The 22,571-nt window shown below is 39.5% G+C and overlaps 2 protein-coding genes across 3 annotated transcripts in view; one reads left to right on the top strand and one right to left on the bottom strand.

The window, feature by feature from the left end:
• Positions 1–4,357: 4,357 nt before the first annotated feature.
• On the bottom strand, positions 4,358–20,947 carry AspRS (aspartyl-tRNA synthetase). Of its 2 annotated transcripts, none has more exons than XM_074108773.1 (13): positions 20,786–20,947; positions 18,899–19,030; positions 17,628–17,793; positions 16,852–16,987; positions 15,846–16,020; positions 15,274–15,418; positions 13,631–13,782; positions 12,447–12,613; positions 11,014–11,129; positions 9,171–9,325; positions 8,528–8,639; positions 6,552–6,611; positions 4,358–4,881 (listed from the first exon to the last, which is right to left on the bottom strand). In XM_074108773.1, exons 2-13 carry the CDS (start codon positions 19,007–19,009, stop codon positions 4,778–4,780), a joined length of 1,599 nt encoding a protein of 532 aa, XP_073964874.1. In that variant the 5' UTR covers positions 19,010–19,030; positions 20,786–20,947; the 3' UTR covers positions 4,358–4,777. The 2 variants fall into 2 exon arrangements, with proteins under 2 accessions (XP_073964874.1, XP_073964873.1); XM_074108772.1 differs by having other exon boundaries at positions 18,899–19,016.
• A 212-nt stretch (positions 20,948–21,159) lies between these two features.
• Positions 21,160–22,571, top strand: part of LOC141443430 (uncharacterized) — a gene marked incomplete in the record, with an annotated part of 4,732 nt that continues 3,320 nt past the window's right edge. Inside the window, 2 exon segments of the mRNA XM_074108723.1 lie at positions 21,160–21,585; positions 22,216–22,379. Coding sequence (XP_073964824.1) covers positions 21,497–21,585; positions 22,216–22,379 — 253 coding nt within the window.

Raw genomic sequence — 22,571 nt, 5'->3', positions numbered from 1 at the left:
AGAAACAAAAATTAAAGGATACACTTATAATGAAAAAACCCCAATTACTGGTGTATAATAATTTTACCGTTCGAAAATCCCGCAACCACACAAAACTATAGGTACTTAATTAATCTGTGGATGATAGGACCATTACTATACTTAGAGCTCGGGGCCTGTTTCACCACGCTCTGACTAGTTCCTGAAATTTTATGTGAGAGATATCTGTACAGATGTAGTACAGTCAAGTGCAAAAATAAATATCTATTCGAACCACTCAAAAATATGTTACTACGGCCTTATTGCGTCGGAATAAAAGAGTATGTGGTACATATTTTTGAAACTTTGAATAAGTACATATTTTTACACTTGACTGTCCATAATGGTTTTTTATCGTATTTTATCGGAAAAGTTCGTACTTATACTACTATTTATCGACAGAACTTCTGTAAGTCAATAAATTCATCATCATTTAATTCTAATAAGGTCACAACACTATCGCATTCCTAAGCTCTGCATTCAACTCGTGCGCTATCTCTATAATGTCTGTATCTATAATGTCATCACTGTTTATTTTATTAGAATAAATAAAGACAATCTCACTATCTATCACATAAAATATCAAGAAGTTAGTAGGCTATGGTGAAACAGGGGGGCTACTACGAAATTCGAAGTTCGTATCGTACCGTCCCTCTCATTCTCGTATTAAATAATATTAGCGTGAGCGAGACGGCAAGATACGAAGTTAAAATTTTGCACTCGTATAGGACCAGGCCTTCTTAAGTCGCTTTTGACAACTGTCATGCTAGTGCAATTGGTATACTAAATATTTTTTCTGTCATGACAGCTGTCACAGATCTTCAATTGTACCGTGGAAGACGGACTTAAACGACTGTTAAAAATGGCGCTGAAAAAAAAAAACTGTACAGATGTAGTACATAATGGTTTTCGATCGAATTTTATCGGAAAATCACGTATTTAACGTGCTCTCTCAACAGCCGTTTTGATATTTGACACTAAATAATAAAGTTCTATATTAATGGATATGAAAATGTCACTCATTCAATACAATAATGGATTGACACTTCGGGTGTCGTCATATTCCGACTGAGATATGACTTTTCCCGATGAAAATACAGTTCAATGACTCTTTATTGTACATAGAGAGAAAATTACAAGGTAAGCAATAAGCGGTCTTCTCGCCACCTATTGCTTAAAATACATTACGTACTATATCATTTCGACAGTGTTTTCTAAAACGTTATTTGTTTCTTTTTTAATTTTCAGTTAAGTTTATCTTCAACCGTACATAATAAAGTTAAGAAAGTATCATAATCAATTGAAATTGTGATGTATTTAGTTATCTAATAAAAATCATGGAAGCTCAAACTCGAATAAAAGAATGTGTTATCCTTTCATAGTTATTGTGGAAAATCGATTCGTTTGATTTATAACCTGGAAACTGATCTTTTAGAATTGTATGAAAGCACCGCGTACAGTGGATTTCTTATAATTTGGTGCAAAAAATCAATCATAAATAACTGAACATGCTTCTATGCGGTTTACAATAGAATCGAAAGCATTTTTGCCCAAGCTGGAACGGGGATACTTCGCGCTCTCGTTCAATTATGAATGCAATGAAAAATATGTTTGGTTGACAAGATTAAACCAAATCTAATATATAAAATTCACGGGTCACAAATTTTTGTGACCAGACTCCTCCTTTCGGAGGAACGGCTTGACCGATTATTATGAAATTTTTTGTGTATATTCGGTAGGTCTGAGAATAAGGCCGTAAACTATTTGTCATACTTCTACGCGGACAGAGTCGCGGGCAACAGCTAGTAAATAAATATATAGCACGGGATACTTGGCACCCCGGGAAAATATGGGGATAAAATTAGGCTATGAGGTATTCTTGAGATCCGCTCTTGCTAATATTAAACATTCTTGGAAAGAGCTACTCACATGCTTGGAGTTTCTTTGCGCGATTAAATTCGGAATACGGAAATTCGTCGAACTAAAGTCACCGATATAGCTCGAAGATGTACTCGTAAGTTGAAGTGGCAATGGGCGGGCCACGTCGCTCGATAAACAGATGGTTGGGGGAGAAAGATTCTCAAGTGGCGACCACAAGGCGAAGCGTTGGCGGGCCTCCCACTAGGTGGACTGGCGAGGGTCCATTGGAGGGGTTGTTAAAAGTCCAAATGTAATTTTATTCAGAATGATCGATTGTTATAACGTGGTCATAACTCTTTTTACAAGCTTTTATTTAGTTTCACCTGTCCCGTTGTTTGTCTGTCCAACTTCCAGTAGTTGGATTGACTTGAAATCTGGTATACTTATGTAAATTGCGTGACAATACAATAATCTGGTAGTGACATCCTGGTAGTCCGGCCAGGATCGTCTCCGCAGGAGGTAACTCTTTGACAGTTAATGGCATCGACTTGAAATTTGGTATGCAAATGTAGTTTGGGTGACAATACAACAGTCAACAAAAAGTGACTAGCGAAGAGTACGCGAACTTTGGCGCTCCCGACAGGCGACATCGGGAGTGTAACGTGCAACCGACAGATGCAAGTGGCGAGTTTGTATTAAATATAATGACCCGGATAACTCACGTCTTAAATCGAGTTTAGCACGGCATGTTTCGGGCTAATCCGTAGCCCTTCGTCTTCGGAGCAACGCGACTCAGCGGCTGCTGCAACACGCGCACTGCGCGGCGCGGAAGCGGCGGCGCGCAGTGCGCGTGTTAAATAAATAAATACGTAAATAAATAGAAGTTGTCAAAATTATGAGAACTCCTTTTTCTGGTGAAAAAGGCAAAGGAATCATGTCTATTCTGTGGTAGTGTTGGCAAATTCAGATATAATTTTTATTTATTTTTTTAGATATGGAGAAATAAATTATAATAAATATTTCCCCATGTTCAGGAGGCAAAACTCTTTCCATTCCTGTAGTAATTTACAGGTGTTCAAAAAAATGAAATCTTGTCAATTACAGGTAGAGCTGCGCTGAGCCAGGATAAGTAAATGAAGCGTTTTTATCGGTATCACAAACACACTCCTCGCATCGTATCTTATTAACCCATTCCACACTCCATATTTTATATTAAATAGTACATTGTGTCTTAAGGGCGGTAAATAAGGAATTACGAACGAGAGTCTAATAGAAGCCCGAAGTCGAAGACTGAGGGCTTTAATGAGTCGATGTTCGTAATTCTAGTACCGCCCGTGCGACATACAATGTTTTTCATCACATTTTCGAGTAAAATTGTATATTTGTAAAAGAAAAACTGATATTTTTTCAAAAATTGCCGATAGCGCTAACTGCGCTCTTGGCAGCGCCAGTTCCCCGCCGCCCTCCCCCTCCGCAGCATGTGCATGGCGTGCGTGTGCAGCGCGCGCACGGAGCAGCAGCACACCATGCAGTAACAAACTCATTTACCGACCTTGGGCTTCATGACATGAAAATTAGTACGGGCAATGACTCATTTACCGACCACGGGTTTCATGACAAGCACATTAAGGTCGAGGGTTTTATTTGGGGGGTTGCAACCAAGGTAGCCTGCATGTAACGGCACTGTTTACGAGCAAGTGTGATGAAAAATAATAATTGCACACGGGCACTACATGGGCTAAAGACGCCTCTGAACTCCTCGATACTAATATACTGAACGGCAAAAAATCTGGCCCTCAAATGTATGCAGTAATAGGTAATTTTGTATGGAGAGTGGGTAAATTTTGTACCGCTGAGTATAGTTTCAAAATCTCGCTATCGATACCATGTACCCTTTCGCATAATCATTGTTTGCCAAATGTTTCATTTGCATACTTTCATTTCCCAACTGAAATTTCACTGAAACCATTTTTTTTTCTGTGTATTTTATCTATATCTCTCAGTGTATCTTATGGTTTTACAGAGCACAGTAGGTTTGGTTAGGTTTGTTTTATGAAAGTTCCGAAAATAATATGGTTTCAGATAAAATCATGACTTGGAAAATAAAACAGTTGGCAAATGAAACATTTGGGAAAAAATAATTAATAACCGTCGTACGCACCTATAAATAAGAAAAAATTTTTTTTAACTACAGGATACTCCTGAAATATATCCTGAATAGTTTAGTTTCAGAAAACTCTCCCGCCGATACCTATACATAATGTATGAAAATGTTAAGTGTTGTAGAGCGAGGTATTGTCAATAATATTGGAATGTCGGCTAGGCTCGCTCGAGCGGTGTGTGATAACTGAGGACTTAATTATACTGTATTATAATAATGGTTATTAGTATTTGTTTGTTTCATTTTAATCCCGTCCACATAATTGATTGATAATTATTATCGTGAGAGATAGTGCACAAGTAAATTTGAAAGTCAAAAGATATAAAACATTTTTATTTAAATATAAATAAACAATCACGCTGTTTCAAAAATAGAGTTCATAAGTTATAGTATTTCAGTTCATATTATAGTTTTGAACTGTATATTGAATTTTCTTATTTCGTCCTCTAGGGGGCGTAGTATTTTTGTATAAGGCTGCCTTCCCACCGCGGTTGTGCAAGGAATGTGTTTTTGATGAGCCAATTGAAATACATTTCCCTAGCCTCGCTCAATGCATCTTTGGTGGAGACAGCTCGGCGGAGCGTGGAGAGGTAAATGAAGCGTTTCTATTGGTTCATGACGCACTAATTCCTCGCACATCTCTGGTGGTAAAGCAGCCTTACCTTTGAACGTTTTAATGACAGCGTCAAGTTATCTCTAGATCTTAACAGTTCTCCTTAACCTACCCCGGCGGGCCGCTCAGGGGGTGACCCGCTTGGGGTCGCGCGGGAACATGGAAGTTTTTCGGATATTATCCAGCCCCAGATACAGCATCACCACCCGCTCCATGCCGATACCTCCTCCTGGGGGGAAGACATGTTTAAAGATAATGCAGATATTTCTCGTACTGGCTCAGCAGGGCTACTACGAAACTCGAAGTTCGTGTCGTGCGGTCCCTCTGACACTTATACTATTTAATACGAGAGCGAGAGGGACCACACGACACGAACTTCGAGTTTCGTAGTAGCCTTGCTGTGAGCAAAGTTTAATGCTCGAGTTTTACACTCTGCTTTTCACTTTGATGGCGAGGAAATGAATTAGCAACAGTGGAAACAATGATTCACTTTCTATGTACCTTTTATTTTTTAACAATTATTATAATAATTCATTTTTTATTTATTTTACTGATTTATTATGATTAATTTGAATGATTTTTAGTTAAACATAAAATAAAAATTATTTAAAAAATGTACAGAAACTTTTTTGTTTTTGGCTGTTGACACCTGATTACCTTGGTCTTAAGTTGGTCTTAGACGAAGATTTTATTTTATGCACTAGAGCATAAAAAGTCATTTTATGTCGCCTAGATACAGCATAAACACGAACTTTACGAGCATGAGAAGTGTTAAATATGTTTTTATTCCTCCCGTCATATTTTTTTGCAGACGCCATATTGAAATATTATATATCCTATGACACTCCGACAGTTGTGTTAAAGTCCATCCAGTTGTTTAAGCTGCAGCGAGGACCAAAGAAATGGACAAACATACCCATATACATACATACGCTCGAAAAACATAACTCTCCTTCGGGAAGTAGGGTAAGAGCTAGTATTTGGAAATTCTACTATTGGCCGACTAGACCACATATGAATCATAAACATTTATTATCATAATTGTTACATAATGAACACATGCACACACAACACAGCTATATACATAGGTACAGATGTCAAAGTACACGCTTGACTCGTCATTGTAGTTCATATAATAATCATGTTACATGTATTATTGTACATAAAAACACATGAAATTAACAGATAATAAGATGCACAAAGGTGAACTCATCCCTTAAAGGGATTATTAATATTAATATTTTTAAAATAGGGTGATTACAATAAGGGCTATCGTTTTTTGTCTTTCTAGATGGCGCCACTGTTGCGTGAGGTTTTTAAGTGTGGCTTTCAAAGTCTTTTATTACGGGCGTGAAAACAAAGTTTAGATTAAAATCATATTTAATACGCCTGGTGTTGCAGATGTTTATGGGCGGTGGTGATCTCTTACCATCAGGAGACCCACTTGCTCGTTTGTCATCCAGTCGAATAAAAAATTTTTTAAAAAAAACCTTAAAACCGTACCAAAAAAATATCGAGCAACCACAGAGCTGCGTAGTCCCGTTCTGTTCCGAAAAAAAAGGAGGACAAAAGTTTCCGAAAGACAAAAGTGTCTCAAAACACAAACATTCATTGCCCCGTAACGTATGATTGCCATAATTAATTTCAGGTATTGCAAAATATTCACAAAATTATTCTAATTATAAATAAACCCGCGTAGCTCACCCAAAAACTATGAGATTTGACATTTCGGAGACCTCACTCTACACTAGCGCCTCTAGCGGCGAATTCATACTCGATAGCCCTCATTGATTATGTAGTGTACTTTCACTACAATACAAACTTTTCTTGAAATATTAAGATTTTTAAAAATAAGTGAGGTTTCTGAGTAAGGCGACAAGAACTGTTTAATGAGCGTACCTGCGTGCGGCGGGCAGCCCAAGCGGAAGGACTCGATGTACGCAGCTATCTTGCTAATATCTGAAGGAAAATAAACAAAGTTGCAAGTTTAATTAACCCTTAAATCGTCAAAATTGAAAAAAGTTTATGATTCAAACACCTTGTAGTCCAAAAAATCCCACATTTTTTTCCGAAAAAAATTTTCCATCATTTTTCCCAAAAAACTTAATTACCAGCTAGTTTTTATTAATGAACTGAGAAGTCTGTCGAAGTTACAGGAAATCAAACAAAAACATAGTATGTTTCAACAAATATTTCCTATTAACGACTATATTTCGTCTCTGTGGCTACTATACAGGGTGGAAAGATCGAATGCCACATGGATGGAACAACCTAATTGGAAATAGCACATTCTGTCTGAAAGGAAGAATCGGTCTAACAAAAACAAAATAACATAGATAGATTTGTCTCACATTGATATTCTTGCCCAAAGAAACTGTATTAATTTCAAGAACCGTGTTATTTGTCATCTAAATGTTAAGTAATCGCACGCAGTTCCAATTTTTCCAATTTTCCAATTTTAAGAATGGTTAACTGTTTTTTTTTTTCAACGTATAAGGATTATTATTGTACCTGTTTCTACTTCAATTGCAATTGCCATTTTATCGCATCTACCATTCCTGTTTATCGATGTATGCTTTATTACTGTTATGGCACTCCAGGTCTATACCTTATCGTGTCTTAAATGCAATGTTTAACTATGTGACTGTTTGTTGCCTTAATAATAAAAAATGCCGTATTTTATAATGCAGATCTGAGAATGAGAATGAGAATGCAGTATAGTCGGGGTACTTTGACCCATTTCAGGTTACTCTGGCCCATATGAAAACCACAGAACATAAAATAAAGCGTAAAATGAAAACATAAAAACGTGATCAATCTATTAACATCAATCACATGGCAGAGAGCCATATTCTCAAAGCAATAATAAAACCAAGACCGAGTAATATCCAAGGGCCAAAGTACCCCGACCTTAGGGTAACCCTTTCGATCTGCATCACAAAATACATACGCCATGTTATTTTTTGTCGCATTTGACCGATTCAAGTCCCGACTTCAAAAATCCGTAAATGCAGAATTATTGTATTTAAAAATAAAAGAAAGTATCATTTGCACAGAATTTGCTATTTGCAATATTTTTTCCCGCCATTTGGCATTCGATCTTTCCATCCTGTATTTCGCACTCAACTCGAGATTAAACCTTAAACCTTTTAAATAAAGCTCAGTTTTCTAGTGTGTCCCATACTTTTGGATATTATGGCTGCTACGCTTCCAGTGGCGATGTGCGTGCTCCGATTTATTTGTACACGATGGATGTCTCGAACAATTTGACCGCTTTGACTGAGTCACTGGTAATGACTATTTTGTATGTTTCCAAGTATTTGGTGATCTTGACTGCTACGTACTATATTTGCAGGTGGTAGGACCTTGTGCAAGGTCCGCCCGGATTGCTACCACCATCTTGCTCGCTACTCCTGCCGTGAAGCAGCAGTGCTTGCACTAGTGTGTTTCGGCGTGGAGAGTAAGACAGCCGGTGAAATTACTGGCACTTGAGGTATATCATCTTAGGCCTCTAGGTTGGCAACTTATCTGCAATACCCGGGTATTGCAGATGTTTATGGGCGGTGGTGATCTCTTACCATCAGGAGACCCACTTGCTCGTTTGCCAACCAGTCGAATAAAAAATATATATATATGTAGAGTTTTACTTTAAGAAAACACCTTAGTTGGCGAGATAAAATATAATTCAAAAGAAAACTCAAAGAAACACAATCTTAATTAAAATAAGTAAATCAACACGTCCTTTCGCACACACGTCTTACGTCTTTCTCTCCGACATTCATTCACTCCATCTCCCTCATTCGATCATCACATTCAATCAGTCATTCAGCATATCACTCATTCCTACATATATATGACGCTGACTGTACACTCACCGATGCCGTGGTGCTTGGCCCTCTCAGTGAGGAACTCGGGGTCGTGTATGCGCTGCGCGCCGCTGAGTATCTCCTCGCCGCGCATGAACATGTCGTACGAATTCGATGCTTTCTGGAAACGAAACGAAAATTAAATTCAAATTCAAATATATTCATAAATATAAATACTTCTTGTCTGGGTGAGCGGTTGGTTCCGAAAGAATGTTGACGTCTCTCGATGAGAGCGAAACATAGATGTCGCTAGTGCTGCTGCATAAGTAGCGTAGTAGAAATAAGCAACCTGAGATATGTATGCATAGGAAAAATTCGTGTCTAAATTCCTGTCCAGCGGTGGTGTAGGGGTTATAGCACGCAGCACGGATTGCTGAGGACCTGGGTTCGATTCCCAGCGCTGGTCTCTTTTTCAGGTTTTTCTGTGCATCCATGTCTCAGTTTGTATTTTCGATATGGTTTCACGGGATACCCGTAAAAGTAACAAATTTGGAGTTGAAATAAAAAATACAAAAAGACTCCAAATAACCAATCATGAAAAATTATAATTTTTTAGCAATGTATGAAAATAAAAGGTACCTACTCGTACTTTTTTTTAAAAATGCCCGTCAATGCGAGATATCGAAAGGAAGACCAACTATAAAGTACTGACCGGGTTACGAGGGTCCGGCATGGTATAGAACGGTCTCACAGCCAGCGGGTACTTGTCCAGGATATAGAAGTCAGTGTCGTACTTGGCGCGAACGAGACGGCCGAGCAGCTTCTCATCCGGTGTTGATAGGTCGTCCTCTTCGCCCACTGTCACGCCTGTCGAGGTAAACGGAACATTCAGGAAAAAATTTGGGATTTTGGTTTGTAGGCAACTAGGCAAATAAAACATTGTAAATCTGTTTAAAAATATATATAAGGGCTGGCCAGAATTATAAAAAACCATATTGCGGAAAGAAAACCAATAGAACTAATTTCTTGCACTGGCAACACTAAATACAAATGTCATCTGTAGGTATATTGCTGTCAAAGGTTAACGTTGTTTGCGCGTGGTATTTTAAAGTGTTTTTTTTTGTGTTTTTGTGCGTTAAAATGCCGAAAATTATCCATAGCCTTGGGAGGAAAATAATTCACAATGCATAAAAATATTTGTCATAGAAAAAGTGTGAGGGATTATAAAATATTCCTTTAAATAACATCACCGACATCGTTGACAATATGACTGGTAGTATCTCATGGTAAGTGTATAGAATGTTGCAACATAAAACGTAGAAGTGTTGCCCTCGCGTCAGGTTTTTTATATTCCTGGTCAGCCTTTGCCTCGTTTAATTTCTTTTCAGATTTATCTCATCTCAACAAAGGTTTTTTCAAACCGGTGGTAATTTTTTTTTGACAGTCATAAGTGCTTGTTATAGCCTAAGTTGTATAAAAATATTCAGACTTTGACTTTGGCTACTTTTTCAAAGTCAAAATATCTTTGTTCATTCGTAGCTTAGCATACGTAGCTCAGCTTGTGTTGTAGATGTCTATTTTCGGCTGCGATTGCTTTCCATTAAACCTTTTTTTTTTCTTCAATTCGACTGGATGGCAAACGAGCAAGTGGGTCTCCTGATGGTAAGAGATCACCACCGCCCATAAACATCTGCAACACCAGGGGTATTGCAGATGCGTTGCCAACCTAGAGGCCTGATGCTGACCGCTCGTTTGCACGCTATCATCCAAACTTAATTTTATAAATGTGAAAGTTTGTATGTTTGTCCGTCTTTCACTTTGAAACCGAGCAACGGATCGACGTTATTTTTGGCCATAGAGATACTTTTTATCCCGGTAAAATGCACAGTTCCCGAGGGAACAGCGCGCGATAACCGAATTTCACGCGGACGAAGCCGCGGGCAAAAGCTAGTACCTATATAAAAAAACGTACACTCCTGCATCTCAAAAATGAATGGTATTAACAACTACACCCACATTGCTTCTTCCCGCAAAATAGGTAAATACTCTGCTTATTTTGAACATGAAACTACCGTGAGACTCACTCATATTAAATATAATGACCCGGATAACTCACGTCTTAAATCGAGTTTAGCACGACATGTTTCGGGCTAATCCGTAGCCCTTCGTCTTCGGAGCAACGCGACTCCGCCGCTCTGCTCGCGCGACTACCCGACGAAACTGTCACCGGCACACAACTACCCGCGTTTTCATCATCATTACAACTGTCAAATGTAGGGTAGCACACAACACTAACAACATCGCTCTGTAAAGGTACGTTCACAAACACCGATGACGCAGCACGAGTATTTAACACCGTTTTCCAACTCGGAGGTACCGTCCAACCACTATCCCGGTTGAAATTCGGCCGACGACTAATCTCGATGGCTTCACGCACTTTCCGCGGAATGAAAATTTTTTCTTCTGCTTATTACGAAAACCGATGATCAAGTCTTTTGTGTGAGAGTGAATAAATGTCTTCTTTTCTTATAGATAGTAATTCTATTGTCGCCTACCAGCCTCTTTGAGCATCTGGATTGCCTGAGGGAACTCCAGCCGCAGCGGGGGGTCCAAGAACTTGAACGGCTCCACCTTGAACTGCTGTCCCACCGTCGCTATGTCAGCCGCGAACCTGCCGACAATATCAGTCTCGCTAAACCATGGCCCAATTGCATAAGAAAATAATTATTTGCGATTTTGTATTAAAATTCCACCATCCCAGCCTATATACGTCCCACTGCAGGGCACAGGCCTCCTCTCGGAATGAGAGGGCTTGGGCAGTAGTTCCCACGCGGGCCCAGTGCGGATTGGGAACTTCACACACACCGTTGAATTGCTTCGCAGGTTTGTTGTGCAGGTTTCCTCACGATGTTTTCCTTCACCGTAAATCTCGTGGTAAATTTCAAATGTAATTCCGCACATGAATTTCGAAAAACTCAGAGGTGCGAGCCGGGGTTTGAACCCACGATCCTCTGCTTGAGAGGCCATAGGTCAAACCACTCGGCCACCACGGCTCCTTAATAATAAAATTCACTATCAATTAATTATTTAATTTAAGTTATATATTCATTTGACTCAGGATTTTAATTTAATGTAATGTTATGAAATGATAATGATTATGTATTGATTGTGATTTTAATTTGTTTTAAGAAATGCCTAAATAATAATTTATTATTATTATTAATACTATTTGCTTGTAATTTGTTATGCAATTGGGCCCTGTTCTCGAATATTTCTTCTTCTTTTACCCGACTGCCCGAAGGAGCGGAGGGTTATGTTTTTCGAGCGTATGTAAGTATGTCCATTTCTTTGGTCCTCGCTGCAGCCTAAACGGCTAGATCATTGGATTCGTCATAACTGTCGGAGTGACATAGGCTATATAATATTTCAATATGGCGTCTGAGAAAAAGAATATGGCGGAACAGTGAAAAAAAAAAGTTGTATTGTAACAATATGGGTATCAAATGAAAGCTAATAATTAGACCATTCTAAATATATACGGATTATAACACTTTTAATCTACCGACTTCGCATAAATATCAAAAAAGTGTAAAATAAAACATTAAATTTAAAAAAATCAAAAAACCCGACTTCCAAAACTAAAAGGAAGAAAATAAGTCTAGTGGTCTAGAACTCTGTCAAATAGCTAATTTAAAGTTCAACAGTCGGGACCCATTTAACTCATTCACTGCCACCGACGCATATATGCGTTTTTGGAACTTCCCCCCAGTGCCGCTGTCAAAATTATTCATGCATTTTGAACGCACATGTGCGTCGGTGGCACCTGTGGTCAGTCAAGTCAAGTCAGATGGCAGTGAATGCGTTAAGTTGTGACGCTCAAAAACTCTTAGTACCTACCTAACCACATTAGCACATTATTACAACAGTATTTTTTTTAATTTTGTCTCTTGGACAACGGGACAGGTCCATCCGGTATACAGGTACTCACTGGTCCCGCAGCCCCCTGAAGATATCAGTGAAGGTCTGTCCGATGGTCTCCAGCACTTCGTGGTAGTGATGCTTGAAAGCCATCTCCAGATCTAGCCCCACGAACTCGGTAAGGTGACGGTGCGTGTTGGAATCCTCTGCGCGGAAGACTGCCCCCACCGTGAACACCTGGGGGTTAAATAGGTGATAAAGCGACAAAAACGACTTTCAAAAATCCCTAATTAGTTTTTGTCTTTTTGTATACTTTTTTTGTATAATTTGAACTTCAATTTTAGAAAAAATATGGTCTTTCCTATTCACAATCGGTTCTGATAGTTTAAAAAATACTCATCCGAAACCGAAACGTCAGTTTTGAGACGTTTTTTTCATACACTCGGTATGAGCGTCAATGAAATACATTTTGAAAGAAAACTTTATTTAAAACACCGATTGGTATTTTAACTGTAATGCTGTAATTTTTCATTGACAAATTAATAAATAAATCGTTGGCTTAACTCTAAGCCAAGCTCTCCAAGCGATCTCTAAGCCTTAGAGATTAAACCTGCTTAATCTGTTCCAAGAATCGTTCAATTTCTGTCAGTTTAAAATTAGATATCGGTAAAAATTCCTCCGCTATCTGGCTCCGTTTGCCAACTTCACTCCGCTATCTGGCTCCGTTTCCCCAACATCACTCCGCTATCTGGCTCCGCTTCTCCCACTTCACTCCGCCATTTGGCTCCGCTTCCCCCACTTCACTCCGCTATCTGGCTCCACTTCCCCAACTTCACTCCGCTTCCCCCACTTCACTCCGCTATCTGGCTCCGCTTCCCCAACTTCACTCCGCTTCCCCCACTTCACTCCGCTATCTGGCTCCGCTTCCCCAACTTCACTCCGCTATCTGGCTCCGCTTCCCCAACTCCGCTATCTGGCTCCGCTTACCCCACTCCGCTATCTGGCTCCGCTTCCCCAACTTCACTCCGCTTCCCCCACTTCACTCCGCTATCTGGCTCCGCTTCCCCAACTTCACTCCGCTATCTGGCTCCGCTTCCCCAACTCCGCTATCTGGCTCCGCTTACCCCACTCCGCTATCTGGCTCCGCTTACCCCACTCCGCTATCTGGCTCCGCTTACCCCACTCCGCTCCGCATTACCCTCTTACTCCGCCTCGCTATTAACAGACACAATCGCCCCCCCCCCCCGTACGTACCTTGTCGAAGTCAGCGGCGATGGCCATCTGTTTGTAGAGCTGCGGGCTCTGCGCCAGGTACGCCGAGCTCTTGAAGTAAGACACCGTGAACACGTTGGCGCCGCCCTCCGACGCCGCGGATATTATCTTCGGCGTGTGGATCTCCACGAAACCTGCCGACCAATTTAACAGACGTTTATCTACATCCATATAGTAAATCCTCAATTATGCGTTCAAAAACCATAGGTAATGACCAGCATTACGACATTGGGTTCTATTATGAACACGGCTGTATCGTAATGAGATTTCATTCATCATTACAGCACAGAGGGGGGGGGGGGGGGCGACCACGTGCAGCAGCAGGTCGTTGCGCGCGCAGCTCGTGGGGCAGACATACCTACCTAGTTAGAGTTAGAGTTAATGCAGGTCATTCTCAATGGTTCTTGAACACGTGATAGAGGATTTAATATATAGATATAGATAAAATATTGTATGCAACTGTACGTAATTAGGCCTTAAAACACTCATGTGACCCTATTATGAACACTCGTGTTTTAAGGACCCCTATTACGATACAGTTGCATAAAATACTATTTTTAACAGACGTAACGCTTACGCCGCACTACGGCTGAACAGCCGCGGTTTTTAACCGCGTCTCTTTTAAATCAAGTAAACTTAAAACCACCAGTGCGGCCGCTTGCATTAATTTGGTGTTGAAATAAAAAATACAAAAAGACTCCAAAAATCCAATCATAATTTGATTCACAAAGTCACGCGGTTAAAAACTGCGGCGGTTTAACCGCAGAGCGGCCTAGACCTAAGTCCCTAACGTCCCTGCCCTACCCTACCCCAGGGTCGGTCAGGGAAGAAACCTACGAGTGGGCAGTGTAGCGAGTAGTTAGCTATTTCGAAACCTGATTTTTGATTACGATTACATGTAGTTAACTATAAGTAGTTACGATTACTATATCTAACTACTGAAATCAAGTAGTTATAAGTTCTAACTAATTAGTTTTAAGAGGGGGGCTGCTGCGAAATTCCAAAATCGAAGTTCGTATCGTACCGTCCCTCACTATCTATTAAATAATATAATCGTCAGCGAGACGACGAGTATATCAATACTTACTACCATCCTGTTTTTTTTTTTAAATTTCCTCCCACCGGTTTAGATTTTAAAGGTGGGGGGGGGGACACTCGATTTTCATGAAAATTTGCACTTTGAAGTTGAATATTTAGCAAACAAATCACTGAATCGAAAAATCGTTTTTGCAACCCCCTAATGGTTTTAAAAGACCTACGATACCCCACACTAGGTTTGGAGGAGAAAAAAAATCACCCCCACTTTACGTCTATGGGAGGAACCCCAAAAAAAAATTTTTTTTTTTTCTACCATTTTGTCTGCATAGTTTACTTATATATCCGTGCAAAATTACAGCTTTCTAGCATTGATAGTCCCTGAGCAAACCCGCGGACGGACGGACAGACAGACAGACAGACATGGCGAAACTATAATAGTTCCGTTTTTGCCATTTTGGCTCCGGAACCCTAAAAATGACATTCGTTACATCACTAGTGTGTATGTGTGTAAGTGTGTGCGAGATGGTACATTTGCATGAAAGAGTGAATGATGATGATGATGATGATGAATCTATGGGCACCCATACCTCTATTGGTCAGTATGTCGCGAAACAGCCTACAAACGCCAGCCTCTATCCTGAAGATGGCCTGGTTGGCGGGAGTACGGAGGTCCAGCACTCGGTTGTCCAGCCGAGTGTCCTGGTTCACTCGGATCTTTAGAGCTTCAGGGTCCTGTGACAAATAAAAAAAAATACTCGTAAAGTAGAGTCAGGTGGTTTGCGAGCCGAGCACAGCGAGGCTTGCAAAGCTACAGAGTAACGCGATTTGTTGATTTTGTTTGGATCTCAAATAATGTGAGGAAATTGTAAAAAATTGTTTTTTTTTCTGTCGATCATATTGTTGTGCTAATGTTTTTTTTTTAGTTGTTCATTTTCATTAGCAACAATAGAATTAGTATGGAAAATTGCTAAAGTTTAGCTTTCCAGCAATTTTTATCTTGCACAAACGTAGCTATCATAAGGTCGCGGGTGAGCAGTTATTGTTTCAATTCATTGATATGGACCTCCGCAAAGTAACGCCTGATTCAATAAATGATAACCTAACCTAACCATTTTTTTTAACGGAGTGGAAAAAGCATATTGCTTCTCTGTTCACTCACATCAGTGTCAGGCCGGGCGGCGTCTTCGACCTGCAGCGGGAGCTGCGGGCGCGCCGCCGACACCGTCCACACTTGCGCGCCAACTAATTCAACGTCGCGAACGCTGCACGCCTCCACCGGCGCCGCGGTGCGAGCGACAGCGGCGTACACGTCCACTATGGACTCCTTTGTGATGCTGAAAATAAATAGTAGATTCGTACAGACCAGGGTATATATATATATCGATGGTCTAACTAGAGGACAAAATGTGCTATGTGCCAATTTTTTTTTAATATTTCAATGCCAAGTGTAGAAAATAAGCGTGCGCCCCCGTTTGCTCATGTCAAAATAAAAAATTCAAACTGTTGCACTTTCCGTATGTCTCTTAGACCATCGATATGTACAGTCAATGTCATAAATAAGTGATAACTTTTGTACCTTGTTTGTGTTTTGTACGCGAGGACTTAAGAGGATATATTTCACGCTATGACTGTATAGATATTTATGCCCTCGATTGTACAAAAAGAGCATAAAACGAGCCATTTAACCCGAGACCTTTATATAACCATACGAGTGCGAAGCGAGGGTGGATAGACATATCGAGAGGGAAATGGGTTTAATGTTCGAGTTTTACAATTTGCTTTTCACTTCGCTTGCATATATATATATATATATATATATAGTGCGGATGACGTAAAAATAACGTAATCTTGCACACAAGATGATGTTTTTATTTAAACTTCCGTGTGACATGTAGTAACAAAGTAGCATTAATGAAGTAACGAAATAATCGTAAATAAATCAATGGAATTCAGTGAATAAAATAAATTTCATATCGTTTAATAAAGAGGTTGATAAATGATAAGTAATAATTGTTTATGAAAATCAAAAATACTATTTGAAGTCCGACCCCTGGTGATGAGGTATCTGTTTGTTTGTTTATCTGTTTGTTTATCTGTCACATAAAATTTATAAATGAGTGGTGGAACAGGGCCTTAATTTGTCAGTTTAGTGACGAGCTACTGACTTGCCAGTGAACTTGACGAGCTGTTTGCTGACGGCGCGCTCCTCGCTCACGCTGACCAATAACTGGACCGTGCTGGAGTTCTGACGCAGCACGGCGAAGCACTGCTTGCCTTTGGCGCGGGAGGTTTGGAGGCGGGCTAAAGACAAAATAAGAAACAACTGGTTTTTTGTGTTCCATAGTCCAAATGAGGAATTCTTATCAAACTTCAATTTCGTCGTCTTAAAAATACCCATTTTTGAAATAACTAGGTATTTTTTAATACCCTGGAAGACTGGCCGTGCGCTGGTGTGGGACGCCACCTATACAGATACCCTGGCGGCGTCCTACCTACCAGCAACTACCAAATGTGCGGGGGCGGCGGCAGACGCCCGGGAACGCCTCAAGGTCACAAAATATAGCTGTCTCGGCGCCCAATATCATTTCTTTGCTTTCGGCGTCGAGACTCTAGGTCCTTGGGGTAAGGGTGCGCTGGAGCTACACAGGGAGCTCAGCAATAGGTTAAGGGAGGCAACAGGCAACCCTCGCGCCGGCAGCTTTCTCGCGCAAAGAATCTCAATCGCAGTTCAACGCGGGAATGCTGCCTGCGTGATGGGCACCATGCCAAGAGGCCCAGCTCTCTTTTTTAATTAGTTTTAGTTATTTTAATTTAATTGTAGTTTTAGTCCTATGGATATTTTGTATTTTCTTAATATTTCTAAATAAATTATTACTATTTTTTTCATTGTTTTTTTTTCACCTCAGAAAATAAAAAAAAAGTTTTTTACAACACTTCTCACCTCGCACCCATACGTTCTGTCCGTCCAGCTTGACATTCAGATCCTTGACGTCAGTATAGACTCTGTCCCGGTGCTCTCCGGTGGACTGAATCAGCTTGAGCACCCCATAGCGGCCCTCTGAGACGTCCGCTTCCGGGGCCTCTGCTTGGGGTTGGCCGGAGGCTGCCTACAATAATATTATACATATATATGTGTTTTTGTATGTTCATTTATAATTTTCTATAATGAAACTATTTTAGGATTTGATAAAAGAAAATAGTCATTGTAATAAATGTTTAAGACTGAAAAAGTTCAAATTTGTTAATTTATTTCATTTTAGTTAATAAAAGAAACTAAATGGTTGAGAAATTTTAAATAAGGCTAAGAAGTTACTATTAGATAGTAGATATGTTGTTGATTAAATAAAAAATATGTATATAATATGTTTTTAGTTTTTAAATATCACCTACACTATTTTTCCTATCAGTGGTCGAAAACTAGCTCACACTAGGACGAAAATCAGTTTTTTTGGACGAAAACTAGCAAAAACCCTACTTTTGTAAAACAATTTTTTTATAAAAAAAATCCGTTGAACCAATTTATCGTCATGTCATCTTAATCTAAAGTAAGTAGACTATATAAACACTTAAAAAAAAATTAAGCATTTTATTAAGGGTACTCAAGATATTAATGTTGGCAACTCCGATAATTGGACGAAAACCAGTGCAATGACCCTGTTTCGTCCATTATTCATTTTAAACTTTATTTATTTTGGCTCTTACTACATTTCACTGGACCTGAGGCCGTATTGCCTAACGCTTCTGGCACTCGCGATCGCAAATCGCAATCAAATGACAGATTTCGCATACAAAAACTGTCATTTGATTGCGGTCGCGAACTTCAGAAACGTTAGGCAATACGGCCTCAGGTCTCCTTATAGTCTAGGGACTGATTGCAAGAATTATTATTTATTATTTTTCTCTTTTTTTTGAGGCTTTGAACACTCCAGGTGATCATGTCAGCCTCATGGGTGCTCGCTCATGTTTCCTACGCAAGGGACCTATTAAAAAATTGGTAAATTCAAATGGCTTTGTCAGATGTTGGCTCTGAGAGCCAACAATTGACCTGGCCATTGTGAATGGGGCCCGAACCCCCAAGTACCCTTCTCCTCAAGTCTGAGTTCCGAGCACATTCCAACAACAAATGGGACAAGTCATCTACCTTCCTGCAAATCTCACACAGAGGTGACGGCTGAATAAGAATTAGAATAAAAAAATTACATGTTCCTTTACCTTGTGCTCGGCCTTCTTCTGTTGTTTCTCTGCAGCCTTTGCAGCTTTCTTGGCGGCCTTCTTGCTGGCCGCATCTCCCTCTGCCATTGGCTTCGGCTCTTCTGATACCATCTTTAAACTGTTGGAATCCCACTAATATTATAAATGTGAACGTTTGTAAGTCTGTTTGTTTGTTACCTCTTCACGTCTAAGTTGCTAAACCAATTTAGATTAAATTCGGTATACAGACAGTTTCGAGTCTTGGGGAATGACATAGGATAGTTTTTATCTCGGATAATTGCATAGTTCCCGAGGGATAGAGATAAACAAATTCTATGCAGATGGAGCCATAGGCAACAGCTAGTTCTTTATAAATTTTCACACATATCATCGTCCATAGGACATCCACTGTTGGAGATAGGCCTCCTCCATAGACCTTCCATCCCAGCCTACGTCCCACAGCTGGGCACAGGCCTCCTCTCAGAACAAGAGGGCTTGGGCCATAGTTCCCACGCGGGCCCAGTGCGGATTGGGAACTTCACACGCACCATTGAATTGCTTCGCAGGTTTGTGCAGGTTTCCTCACAATGTTTTCCTTCACCGCAAAACTCGTGGTAAATATCAAATGTAATTCCGCACATGAATTTCGAAAAACGCAGAGGTGCAAGCCAGGATTTGAACCCACAAACCTCTGGATACATCACTGCATTTAATTTGGTAGTACAATCCAACGAATTAAAGGATTCGTGATAACATACAACTTTATATGGTGTGGTCAACTCAGCGACTAAAATGTCCTCTTCTGAGTCATTCTTTATCATACAACTAGAAATATCCCTCAACCGCATTTCACCACCGCCGGTTGGCCGGGCCGTACGCCCGCTCCATTTCGTTGAAATACGGGACATGTAGTAATAGGGGACGGGATGGTCAATTACTAGGGCCGAATATTTGTTTTATATTTGGTATTCAGCATATACAAATATTTGGTAAAACTACCGAATATAAAACAAATATTCGGCCCATCCCTAGTATTCATAGCCATGTATGAGTTGGTGTTAAATGTGTTATTTTTATTACGATACAGTGAGGCTTTATGATATGTTAAAAGAAACTAATTAAAATAGACTTTTGAAATAAATTATAACCAAAACCAACGCATGTGTCGAAGTTTTACTCTACTAGATGATGCAATGACAATCAGGTACAGCGGGTGGGGATGAGGGTTAGGCCCATCTCTATCCATTACGGTGACAGTTCCTTTTATATGGGACGTATGGCAACCTTACTTATAGCCCACCCTCGTTTGCTTAAAGGAATTACATGAGATGAGTCACAAGATTAAAACACGATAGGAGGATAATTTTGTAATTAGAATGTTCTACTACTACTTTGAAAACTATGTTTCCTACCTAAAGCTATTTTTTATTTTTCGTTTGTTTGTTCTATCATAGCAAAACTATCATAATTAATATATTTATTATTATGACGCAAGATCTATTAGGACTGTAGTAAAACAAGCAATAAATGATGACACTTAAAACAAACTGATGCAATTTTCGCACAATCCAAAAACTACTATAGTTAAGTGGATAATTTAATAATTTCTTGAACTTATTGCTGTTGCTATAATAAAAATTTGCAGCTTAATTCCTCACAAAACCACGGTGAAACAGTTCTAATTTCAAGTAATATTTTACATGGACTTATCCATAATATACTCGCTTAAACAAGCGCTAATTGGCTCTAAAAGTAGCCGTATAACATGTATGTAGATATTGTCATTCAAAACAACAAGCCAAGGTTAATAAAATAATGAATTTATGACCGGTAAAAAATTCCAACTAATTGCACACATTCACGTAATTATTTATCTCTTAAAAATAAAGTAATACGTGACAAACTTACCTGTGGCGTGGATATTGTTTTTCCAACTATTTGTTTTGTCAGATAAAACTGAATGTTAAAGTTTGCGAAACCGATAACGTATTTATAACACAATTGTTGCAATGTAAATAGGTTAGGCAGATTGTGGCCTGCCTGCGGTCAGCGGTCACTTGATAAGATGATCTGTCAGGTTAGACACATAGCTGTCAAAATGACAGCAGTAAATGTTGCCAAGCATCAATTTAAAAAGCCTAAGCAAAAAGGTTAGGTGAATTTGACTTCCAGCAGTTTTAGCCGCACAAGCTTTCAATTTTAAGTTGAACTCTATTCATTAATTAACAAAATAAGAGTGTTGACAGGCAACTTGAGTTGCCAAAAGTATGTGAGTGGTTGGGTGGTTGGTAAAGAAAAATCATTTACACACAGACTGTTTTGAAAAGATTTGTCTCTGAAACATAGATGTACTCACAGATGTACCTACTCTTTGGATGTACTTAATATTATGGAAGGAGGTTTCTTTCAACAAAGTTAAAGTTACCATTCAGCCAGAATTATTACCATTCTAGCAGATGTCAGAACAACTTCATCTGCAAATTATTGAAAACACATATTATCAAAAAATTGGGTGCTATGTTTAAATTTACCGTTCAAAATGTCAAAAAATATCATTGGCCCTGACTCAGATAAAGCGGGGGCTCAACATAACTTAACAAAAGTGTTTGCAGAGAAAAAATGCCGGTGTTTACAGCAAACGTACCCGGGGTACTCAAAGTTGGCGATAGAATTGAAATTGGCGGTAAAATTAAGGAAAATGCAAGGAAGTAAGTATTATTTTGGGCGCTGGCTTTAAAAATAAAACTGGGAGGAAACAAAATAGCTACAAAATAGTGACGTTATGAGTAGGTAGTCCCTTTACAACTATGTTAGTAAATACATGCAGATATAGACTGTTAAAATCATACATATATATAACCTTTCCTTTTGCTTGCCAAGTCAGATAAAAAAGAGACGCACAGAACGACAAGCGAGATAATCATAAATATATTATCTAAATAATTTATAATAGTTATCAAAAACATATAGTCTTCGGAATTACAAATAGGCTAGTTTTGGTATTTCCACGGGATCCTAGTAAAATCCTAAAACCTTAACCAGTATGTCTATAGACATGAAATTTTGCACGAATGTTTTTCATAAAACCGCGACAAGTTTTATTAAACCCTATGGTAATTTAGGAAATTTCCGGGATTTCAATTGGACTGCCAAAGCTAACGTGCGATCATTCATGCGATCGAAACCTCGGGTAAAGGCTAGTTTAAGTTTTTAAATTGAGAAGAGAAGTAACTGCGTACATTATTTTCTTGCAAAATAATTTAGAGACAGCACTGCACTTCATATCCTGCCTAACCAGCTCCTAGTAGAACACATAAGATGCTATCCCTCTCCCCCAGAATGTCGGTGAACCTGTGCGCGCAGGAAGGCGAGGAGCCCCGCGATGTGGTACTCCACTTCGACGTGCGCTTCCACCGGGACAACATCATCTCGCTCTCGCGCAAGAACGGGATATGGATCGGCAGTGGGAACTACGACACCAATTATAACATGTTCGTGCCTGGTAAGTCTAATCCTGAATCCTGCTAAAATAAATACGAATGTACACTCGAACCTACTGAATCGTGATTTCGTGAGCCACCCTCGAACCTTTTCGTAGAAAAAATCATAGTGACATCACATTGCTGGACAACGGAATTTATAATGACACTTACTGTGAGAATGTTCTACGGTGGGCCAGGAATGTGTGTTACTC

Source organism: Choristoneura fumiferana, chromosome 27, assembly GCF_025370935.1.
Source record: "Choristoneura fumiferana chromosome 27, NRCan_CFum_1, whole genome shotgun sequence".
In the NCBI taxonomy this organism is placed as follows: Eukaryota; Metazoa; Arthropoda; class Insecta; order Lepidoptera; family Tortricidae; genus Choristoneura; species Choristoneura fumiferana.
This window is presented reverse-complemented; position numbering and strand designations above follow the sequence as displayed.

Coding starts and splice junctions, on each gene's coding strand:
- AspRS (XM_074108773.1), bottom strand. CDS start 19,009: ATGGTATCAGAAGAGCCGAAGCCAATGGCAGAGGGAGATGCGGCCAGC. Junction 13,783..15,273: donor CGACATACTGACCAATAGAG/GTATGGGTGCCC, acceptor ATTGGTCGGCAG/GTTTCGTGGAGATCCACACG. Junction 11,130..12,446: donor TTCAGGGGGCTGCGGGACCA/GTGAGTACCTGT, acceptor TATTGTCGGCAG/GTTCGCGGCTGACATAGCGA.